The sequence below is a fragment of the Prenolepis imparis genome, unplaced genomic scaffold (assembly GCF_030444845.1).
Source record: "Prenolepis imparis isolate NDT839.2.m4 unplaced genomic scaffold, iyPreImpa1.0 SCAF_12, whole genome shotgun sequence".
In the NCBI taxonomy this organism is placed as follows: Eukaryota; Metazoa; Arthropoda; class Insecta; order Hymenoptera; family Formicidae; genus Prenolepis; species Prenolepis imparis.
The window spans coordinates 14570181-14580994 of record NW_028141170.1 but is presented as its reverse complement, the minus strand read 5'-3'; the positions used below and the strand labels follow the sequence as shown (position 1 = coordinate 14580994).

Sequence of the window (10814 nt, the reverse complement as noted above, 5' to 3'; positions counted from 1 at the left end):
ATTAATATTTAAAATTTTAATAATTATATAAATAAAAATTACAATAAATATAAATATAAAAATTTTTATTAATAAATTAATTTTAACCAAACTAACTTCATTTTTTATATTTAATATTAATTTTTTACCAAAAAATTCAATTCATTTTTTATCCAATCTATAACCTTCCCTACTAAAAATAAAATATGGTTTATAAATAATTCTATATATATAATTTATAAATCATATAGAACTAAAAAAAAATCTATATATATATATTTGTAATAAATTTTTTATTGCTATCACCCCTATATAAAATCCTACAATTAATATTATAGGAGTAAGTATTTTTATATTTACTCTAATATAAATTAAATACTTATCAAAAAAAAAATATTCAATTTAACAATCCTCCTCTTACTATTCTAAAAATTAACAAAAATAATATAGATAAATTTATTAATTTATCTTCTTTAATATATATAAATCTATTTTTTATTTCTCTAAAATAAATATAATAAAATAAACGTATTGAATAAGAAACTGTAAAAGAAAGTGATAATAAAATAAATACTAAAATAAATATATTAATATCTATTAAATAAATTATTTCTATAATTAAATCTTTTGAATAAAATCCTGATAAGAAAGGAAATCCTATTAAAGCTAATCTAGATACGTAAAATCTTAACATAGTAAATGGAATAAATTCATTTAATTTCCCACATAATCGAATATCCTGATTATTACTTATTAAATGAATTATAATACCTGCACATATAAATAATAAAGACTTGAAAATAGCATGAGTCAATAAATGATAAAAAGATAATAATTTTAATCCTAATCTCAAAATTATTATTATTAATCCTAATTGTCTTAATGTAGATAAAGCAATAATTTTTTTTAAATCAACTTCAAGGTTTGCTATTAAACCTGATATAAATATAGTTAAAATTGATATATAAAATAAAATTTTACTAACCCCCCTACTAATTATAAACTCATTAAATCGAATTATTAAATATACCCCAGCAGTAACTAATGTTGAAGAATGAACTAAGGCTGAAACTGGAGTTGGTGCTGCTATTGCTATAGGTAATCAAACTGAAAATGGAATCTGAGCTCTTTTAGTAATTGCAGCTAAAAAAATTATTGCCATAATCAATTTCACCCTAGACCTATTTAATATAAATATATTTCATCTACCAAATATAAATATTAAACTAATTGTTATTAATACCCCAATATCACCAATTCGATTACATAATACTGTCACTATACCAGAATTAAAAGATATATAATTCTGATAAAAAATTACTAAACAATAAGAAATTAATCCTAATCCATCTCAACCAAATAAAATTCTAATTAAATTTGGTCTAATAATTATTAAAATTATAGATAAAATAAATAAAATTACTAATTTAATAAATCGATCCAAAAAAATTTCCCCTTCTATATAAATTATCCTATATAATATAATTATACTTGAAATTAATATAACAACTCTAATAAATAATAATGTAATTCAATCTAATAATAAAAATACTTCTATATTAATTGAATTTAAATTGAATATTATTCATTCTAATATATACCTTACTCCTATCAAATTTATAACTAATCTTATAAATAAAAAAATAACAAATATTTTAAATATAAAAAAAAAATAAATATATAAATTTATATAAATTATCTAAGATAAAAATTTTTATATCATTAATTCCACACACTAATATTTTTTATTAAACTACTTAAATAAATTTTTTATATATTATTTAAATATTTTTTAATATTTTAATCTCCTAATATATCATTACTAAATTTAATAATAAAATAACTAATGGATAAATATGTATTAATAAAATAATAAAATCTTTTAATATAACTAAACTTAAATCTTTTATTTCTTTAAAAACTTTACCATGTTGAATATATGAATATAAATATAAAGAATAAGCTCTTCTAAAAAAACAAATAATTATTAAATAAACTATTATATAAATATCTCATCTTACCATAATTCTAATTATAAAAATTTCTCTTACAAAATTTAAAGAGAATGGAAAAGAAAAATTTGCAACACATATAATAAACCATCATATACTTAATATAACCATCATTTTACACAGTGACTAGAAAAGTCTAACGTAAGCTGGTATAAGTCAGAATGTTGAGATATATAAAGAAAGTGTTATAAACATAAACATAATATATAAAAATCGTGACAATAACAAATTCATTAGTCAAGGATATTAAAGTACGTTAAGAATAGTGTCATATATCGCGTTCAAATTATCCGTATCCTTCTGCAGATTAATCGCATCTCTATGTTTTTTTATACAAATCATTTCGCTAATTTCTCTCTTTCAAATTACATTCGTTGTGTAAAATGATGACGGAATTTCCACTCACGTACGGTCATTTCACATACTGACACACTATATCTATAGAAATTGCAGATTGTAAGGTATTGTTTTTTACATGTATTATATGTTTTATTGGCTTATATCATTATTATAACATCTACGAGCCTTAATGGTTGTTGTTATTTTAGTCTGAAGAGGACCCGATATAGGGTCGAAACGTAACGATAAATAAACGCATTATCACTAGCCAGTTGGTCGTTTAAAAATTTCTTTAACCTTGAATTCTAATATTGTTAATATTTGCGCAAATATAATTGACTTATCGTCTGCCATCTTGGTGCGCTTATAGTCGCTTACAATTGCCAAAACGAACGGTATTCCTAACTGTCGTGTAAGCACTCAGATACCAAACCAAACGCTTGAAAACAGCGCTTATAAGCGTGAGCGCTCACAGCGCGTGAGCGCCCAAACCGAACGCACCCAAAGTAATAATGTGGTCAGAAAAGAGAGATAGCCAATTTCCATCTCTTTCTACTGTTTGTAATGATATTTAACAGGGACTCGATTCTTCTCGATGTGCACAGACCGAAAGCTCCCCGCGAATCACCGAACGGGAAGCAAGGCGTGCACACCGGTGCAAAAGGGGTCGAGGGGCCTGCGACTAAACAAGGCGTTCCAAACGCAAAAGCAAGTCGCCAAGGCCCCTAACGATCCCAAGAAAGGAGCGAAAAGGGGGGCGCAAGAGCCCAAAGAGTCGACCACAGCCCTGGAACAGCCAAAAGAGCAAAGAAAGCCCAGGGCTGTGGTGCGACGCAAGGAGGAGGAGGAGAAACCCCCCCCAGAAGGGGGGAAAAGAGAAGGAGACTGCGGGAGAGTTTGGAGGAGGATGAAGACTCCTCGGCCATGGAAGTGGCCGAGGAGACGGGAAAGAAGAGCCAGCAACAGTAATGACCAGCAGGATCCTTCAGGCCAACCTGAATCACGCCAGGGAGGCCCAAGACCTGCTGGTCCATACTATGGTTCCCCGCGCACGGACAAGCGGGGTGATGAAGTACTGGAGTGGGCGGCGGGCTGACCCTCATAAATACGGGGTCAACCCAAACTTGTGTCAGGAAGCAGGGCGGGTCGATCGTGGATCTCACGTGGGCGACCCGCTCTTCCGAGAGACTATTGGGAGGGTGGAGGGTGGCGACGGAGAAAGAAACTCTATCGGATCACAGATTCATAGAGTTCTCCGTCGCTGCCCTCCCCCGAGAAGTGGTGGAGCGCCGCCGGCTCCGGGAATCCGAGTCCCGACGATGGGCCCAGAAGAAGATGGACAGGGACATATTCCTGGCCACCATCAAGGCCTTTCTACTGGTGGAAAATGAGGGGACACAAGGGGACCTTGACACTCGGCGTGGATGGCTAGTACAAGTACTTGTACAAGCGTGCAACGTCTCCATGCCGAGGGTGAGATTCCGTCCTCCCAAGAAAGCATACTGGTGGTCGGAGGAAATTGCCGAGCTAAGGCGGGCCTCCGACCGCCAGCGAAGGCTAGTCCGACACGGAAGAGGCAATCCTGATGGCAATGAGGATGCGTGGCGTTCGTACCGTGCCGCCCGGGACGAGCTACGCATCGCCATCAGGAGAGCCGAGGCGGTGGCCTGGGGGGAGTTACGCTCCTCCCTGGATAACGACCCTTGGGGACGTCCGTATCAGCTTCTATTAAACAATCTGAAGAAGGCGGCGTCCCCGGTGGTCGAAATCCTGGGCCCGCTCTTCGTCACTCAAATCATTGATACTTTGTTCCCCCAAACGGAAGAGGATGATCCAATTCCAAGAGGGAACTATCAGTGAAGTGACGAGGAGCACGGAGTCACGGGAGGGGAGCTGAGGAGTGCTATCAGGCGGGTAAAGAGCGGTAAAGCTCCCGGACCTGATGGCATTCCAGGAAAGGCCTGGGTCCTCGCCTACGGAGGGCTAGCTGAGCAGATGAGGCAGCTGTTTAACAGCTGCCTCAAGGAGGGCAGCTTCTCTCCAGCGTGGAAGGTAGCACACCTCGTGCTCCTTCCAAAAGAGGGCAAACCGCCAGATCAACTTTCGGCTTACCGGCCCATATGTTTGCTGGACGAGGCGGGCAAGATCTTGGAAAGGATCATTGCCGCCCGCCTTGTCCATCACCTCGCCCGGGAGAGTCCCGATCTTTCAGAAGATCAGTTCGGTTTCCGCGCGGGGCGCTCCACTGTGGATGCTATCCTCAGGGTGCGCTCCATCGCGGAGGCCGTAATGGAGGACAGCGGGGTGTTGATCGCAGTGTCATTAGACATATCCAATGCGTTCAACACCCTGCCATGGCGGCGAGTGGGGGGCGCGCTCCAGCATCATGGAGTGACCCCATACCTCGTCGCCATACTTGGGGACTACTTCCGGGAGAGGTACATCACGTATGTGGACTGGGGAGCCGAATTGCGGACGCGGGGGATGACGTGCGGTGTTCCACAGGGGTCAGTCTTAGGGCCCCTGCTATGGAACATAGCGTACGACGCCATCCTCCGCACTTCCCTCCCCCCTGGCTGTAACACGGTGTGTTACGCTGATGACACACTCGTTCTGGCCAGGGGGAATAGCTGGAGGAAAGCGACGGACAGAACCGACATTGCTATTGCCAGAGTCGTGCGCTCCATCAGAACAATCGGGCTCAAGGTGGCGCCCCAAAAGACCGAGGCCGTTTTCCTACATAACGGCCGTCGGGAGGCGCCGCCAAGGGCCCGAATATATGTGGATGACGCCCCTGTCGAGGTGGGGGGACCAGTATTAAGTATCTGGGTCTCTGCCTCGACAGCCGGTGGACCTTCGGCGAGCACTTTCGTAGCCTGGCTCCAAGAGTGGAGGGAGCAGCAATGGCACTTGGCCGGCTGCTCCCGAACCTTGGAGGACCGGACGACGGGGTTCGCCGACTCTACGCGGGCATGATCCATTTGATGCTGCTGTACGGGGCCCCTGTATGGGACGTTAAGGCGCCACCCGCAAATTGCGGGAGAAGTTGCACCAGTTGCAAAAGCGGGTGGCGCTTCGCGTCTGCAGGGGCTACCGTACGGTAAGCTGGACGGCCGCGGGGGTATTAGCAGGAATACTGTTAGCTCGTATGTACGCCGACGTTTATCGGCGTACGCGCGAGCTGCAGCTCGACGGCGAGATCGTCCGGATCGTGTCCGGCAAGTCTTAAAGATCCATCACCGACGCGTCCTCATCGACCGTTGGATCGGCAGCCTGGAAGATCCAGGGCTGCCGGGCCAAAGGACAGTCGGGGCCTTCTTGCCCTGTCTCAGACAATGGCTGGACAGGACGAGTAAGGAGGTGACATTCCGGATGGCCCAGGTGCTCACCAATCACGGATGCTTTGGTGCGTACCTGGATCGAATCCAAAAGGAGCGCATGACTCGGTGTCACCACTGCAGTCATGAGCGGGATGACGCCCAACACACGCTGGCAGACTGTCCAGCGTGGGCTGAGGAAAGGGAGGAGCTCGTGGCTGCGGTAGGGGCAGACCTTGCGACCGACGGCAACCAGGCATTCTCCTGTGTTGACAGGCGACCGCATCACCGTCGAGGCAAGGCGAGCGGGTTCGAGAGAGCCTCAATCCAGCCCAAGGCCGAGTACCAGCCACGCGGCGGATAGAGCGTAGGGAGTGGCGAAAGTGCGGCAGAAGAAAGCCCGGAGTAAATTAAAGAAAAAGACAAAAACAATCAGTAACGTTAAGTTAGACATAAGATCATAATCAGTAATGTTAAGTTAGATATAAGACTATAATCAATAGTAAATAAATAAATGTGATCTGATGTTCTAGATGTCGGCAACTAGAGCCAAGCGCGAAAATTAATTTCTAATTTTTCGGAACAGTATCTCTTGGTTTGAGATCACTGAGTTCCATTTGATTAATTATCAATTAAACTCGTACTTACAATGGAAAAATAGGCGAGAAACGCGGGTTCAATTCCCGCTTCAGCGACTTTTCGGACCTATATTTTTCTCGCCTATTTTTCCATTGTAAGTACGAGTTTAATTGATAATTAATCAAATGGAACTCAGTGATCTCAAACCAAGAGATACTGTTCCGAAAAATTAGAAATTAATTTTCGCGCTTGGCTCTAGTTGCCGACATCTAGAACATCAGATCACATTTATTTATTTATTATTTATTAATATTGAGAGCCGATTAAATAAAAAATATATTTTCTATAATCAATAGTGTTAAGCTAGATTTAGACCAAAATATATATGTTAGAAGTAAGGTTATAATCAATAGTGTTAAGTTAGATTTAGACCAAAATATATATGTTAGAAGTAAGGTTATAATCAATAGTGTTAAGTTAGATTTAGACCAAAATATATATGTTAGAGGTAAGGTTATAATCAATAGCGTTAAGTTAGGTTTAGACCAAAATATAGGTGTTAGAAAGAAAAGTAAACTAAAGCTATAAGTAGATTTAAGTTAGTCATAAAATTATAACTAGTAAGGTAAGTTAGATATAGGTTTAAAGTTAAGAATAGCGGAAACGAAAGGAAACGTGAAAAAATAATAAATAGGGTTAAAAGACATATAATAATGATCAATTTAATTAAATTAAATAGCATCTCGAGTAGAACTGATAAATTCACAAAAAGTATTAGTTTAACCAATTATCAGAAATGACTTCAGACGTAACAAACGAATTGTTTTAGGTTATACAAAAGGGTTTATTTGAGCACAATTCGGATTAGCAGCTTTATCGTGAACATAGTATCAGCGCAGAGTTTAAGGCGAGGGTAGAGTGTCAGATTACAAAATAAAGATAGACAGTATAGTTATTTTAGTAATAGGAGATAAGAGATTTACGTCCCCATGAAATCCGAGATGATAATTAAACAGCGAGATTAACCCGAGAAATTAAATGTGTAACTAAGGTTGAAATGGAAAGCGGAATTCCACGATCCGTCCGAGAAGGGATTAAACGGGAATTGCATCGATTTTTGTATTCTGACGCGATTGGTGAACGAAGGTACCCACCGAAAAAGCGCGAACCATGGAGAGAGGCCCAAAAGAACGAAGGACCGAAGGACCAGAAGAAAAGCGCGGACCATAAAGAAGGACCCGAAAGAGACCAGCGGGAAGAAGCGCTCTGATTGGCCAACCGAGAAGAAGCGTTCTGATTGGTCAACCAAGCAAAGGTGGGGAGCGAAAGTATAAAACGAGAGGACAAAGAAGCAACAGGGCTCTTTCCATGGTTGCACACTGAGGAGTTCACGTCGTTCCGCGAACCGACGATTGCGTCATACTAGTGCACACGTTTGATCCTGATACCGAGCGTAGTGCGTGTAACGCTTCGCGATAATTGCGAACGAGGCCATGGTCAGAGAACAGTCGCGATAATACACGAGTTAATTATCCTCGTGACCGCGTGGTAAGATCCGCGGATAAGTCCGACGAAATACCTTCGGCAAAGTATTGTTCTGTAGGTGCGAGAAACAGAAGTCGCTTCGCGTACAACGCGTCCGAGAGTGGAGGTGCGTGCGCAGCCAGGATAGCTTAATACCGAAGTAACACTGTGAATACTGCTACGACTAATAAACGATATTGTGTACCCATTATCAAGTCGAGTCATTATTTACTAACATTCCCAACGTAGTGTCGAACAGTGTGGATACAGTGCCAATCCGATAATCCGTCGGATCCAATCCGGATGAGAGGATCCAGAAGCGGGACGGAAGGAGGCAACCCACCGACGTAGCCTGAGGCACCGGCACCGATCCGAGGCTCGGAACAGCGGCCTGGCGGGGCGAGCAGCACGGCAGGACCCATCGAAAAAGGGAAGTGATATAATCACCCGCTGCGTGAAATTCCGATGCAAGGGTCCGGTATTCGCGACGATTGAGGTACTATCGCGCAAATCCGAATAGGGAATATTGAGCCTTGATGTTTGGAGGCTGAATAAACATCTGGCGACCGTGAAGGCGAAAGCGCGACAACCTGGACCCGGAAGGTAAGACGAGTCGATGATCTCCATTGACCGCGTGTGTCCAGTTACAACCTCTCCTGGCCGGCCGTAGTGGCGGCGGCGGTCGGCGAGGAAAACGGAAATAACAAATGGGGGGCGTTCTCCTCCTTCTGTGAGAGTCATCTCGCAGAAGGAGGAGGCTGAAAGAGAAGGGAGTGACGGTGGAGGTGGGGAAGACTCGCTCTCTCCCCTGAATCCCGGGAGGAGAGGGACGACCCCTCCTGGCTACCTGGGCGAAGAAATCGCCGTGGTGGGGGCCAGGGGAGGGTCGGGCCCCGTCCCACTCCAGACAATTCTGGGGTGGGATGAGGTCGGCGTGGGGGAACCCGGGACGCTTAAGTCCTGGACTCCTCCTCCGACGACCTCGCGGGAGGGATAAGGGAGGCAGTCTTGGACGTAAAGTCCAAGACAGCCGCCCAAACCTCGAAGGAGGGCCCCTTTGGCTGATGACCGAACCTGTACCGATGATGACGTGGGGAGTCGCAGCCGGAGTGGCCGGGGGGCCGGGGCTCGAGCGGAAAACTCGAGCCCCGACCCCGCCCCCGAACAACATCGAAAGGGCACGGCGTGAGGGTGGTATCCCCCTTGCGCCGTAACCGCGATGACCCGCACGATGGCGGGGGGAGGGAGTCACTCCTGTGACTCCCTCCCGGGAGAAAGTGGTGGGGGGCGGAATAGGCATGGGATTCCAGCATCCTCCGCTCCCCCCCCAGCAAACGCCCGAGTAGGACACCCGCTGTGGTTTTAGCGTGGTACACTACTCCCCATCGCAGGGAAAACTTCGGTTCTCCCTGGGATGAGGAGAAGGTCTCCCGCATAACCCCCATCTCCTTTCCCGAGGAATGGGGGTACCTATAAAAGGTTTCCACAGCGACAAAAAAAAGAAAAATAGGGACTCGATTCTTGAATTCATTCGCAAGAGGAACGTATACGCAAATTCGGCTCTTACAGAAAAGTTGCAAGTTGATTGGCTACTGCATGACTTTTAGTAAGAGCTGAATTTGCGTATACGTTTCTCTTGCGAATAAATTCAAAAATCGAGCCCCAGTAGAGGGTCTCTAATTTAACAGAGAATGATAGAGATACAGACTGGCCGTCTTCGCGTTCTATCTCTCTCACTTCTGACGATCATTTTTGGATGGATCGCACAGTCCACGCTCTATGTGGATAGTTTCTGTACGTAGGGCGCGGTAATACTTGCCGCGCGGCAAGAAACGACGCAGTAAAGGGGCCTTCGCCTTAGAACATATATAAATAGAAGGGGAGTAGCAGATTGAAATGTGTCCGAAGGAAGTGAGAAAGAAAATCGTAGTTGCCTCCCTATTGCTCTCTGTGAAAATCATGGTTGCCTCTCTCTCGTGAGTTATTGCTCGAAAGTGCGCATGCGCGGCTACTAAATCACGAGAGAGAAGCAACCATATTTTCTTTCTTATTTCCTCCAGACATGTTTCTCTGTCGAAAACAATAGGCATTCCCCTTCCATTTCTATATGTTCTATGCTTTGACTATAGAAATATGGACTGCCAGTCCCCCACTTTCCTTATAAGATTTCTGTGCATCGCACTGAATCCAACATGTTCGAGATTTAAGCCCCGCCCCATCGACCAAAGACCGGGAAATTTGAATAAATAAACTGCATTTTTTGAAATGCACAATTATGTTGTCTAGTTTTTAGTTACAAAATAATGTAAAAAAAAAGTAAAAATTATACTTTTTAATATACTAGAGCACTATAAGCGCGTGCGTACAAATGTATATAAAAAAATGTATTTAAATATAAAATTTAAACATAACAAATAATAATATATAATAGAAATATAAATTAATGGTGAGAGGGATAAGAGGAGAAGAAACGTAGTTATCAAGGGAGTGAAAGGTGAGGAGGTTAATGAGGAAGTGTTAAAGATATGGAGGGACATAAAAGTGGTTGCGGAATTAGAAAAGGTAAAAAGAATAAAAACGGTAAAGGAAGAAAAGGGTGATTTGGTTATAGTGAAGGTAAAGTCAGAGGAGATTAGAAAGAAGATATTAGAGAATAAAAAGAAGCTGAAAGGAAGGGAGATTTGGATTAAGGAGGATTAAACATTTAGAGAGAGAAAAATGAAATGGAAACTGAGAAAAATTGCGGATGATGAGGAGAGGAGGGGAGCAATAGTGGGTTTAGGGTACGGGAGGATAAGAATTGATAATACTTGGTGGTTTTGTGATGAGAACAAGGAAATTTTGAGGGATGGGAAAGGAAAGGAAAGAGAAGGGAGCAATAAGAAGGGGAAAGTAAGAGATGGGCACTAGAGGAGGTAGTGGAAAGCGTGAGGATGGAAGGAGGGGGATTAGGGGTGGGTGGAGGAGGAGGTGAGGAGGAGGGGGAATTAAAGGTGAATGGTGGAAAGGGGAAGAAAAATGAAGAGAATGAGAATTACAAGATATGTTTCTGGAACGTGACTGG

At 42.5% G+C, this 10814-nt stretch overlaps 1 protein-coding gene across 1 annotated transcript; it reads right to left on the bottom strand.

The window, feature by feature from the left end:
• Positions 1-290: 290 nt before the first annotated feature.
• On the bottom strand, positions 291-1549 carry LOC145943496 (NADH-ubiquinone oxidoreductase chain 5-like; the record flags this gene model as incomplete). Its single annotated transcript, XM_083051050.1, is given in 1 exon segment — positions 291-1549. A coding segment is annotated over 1 exon segment (1173 nt), but the record flags the coding sequence as incomplete, so codon positions are not given.
• Between the last annotated feature and the right edge of the window lie 9265 nt (positions 1550-10814).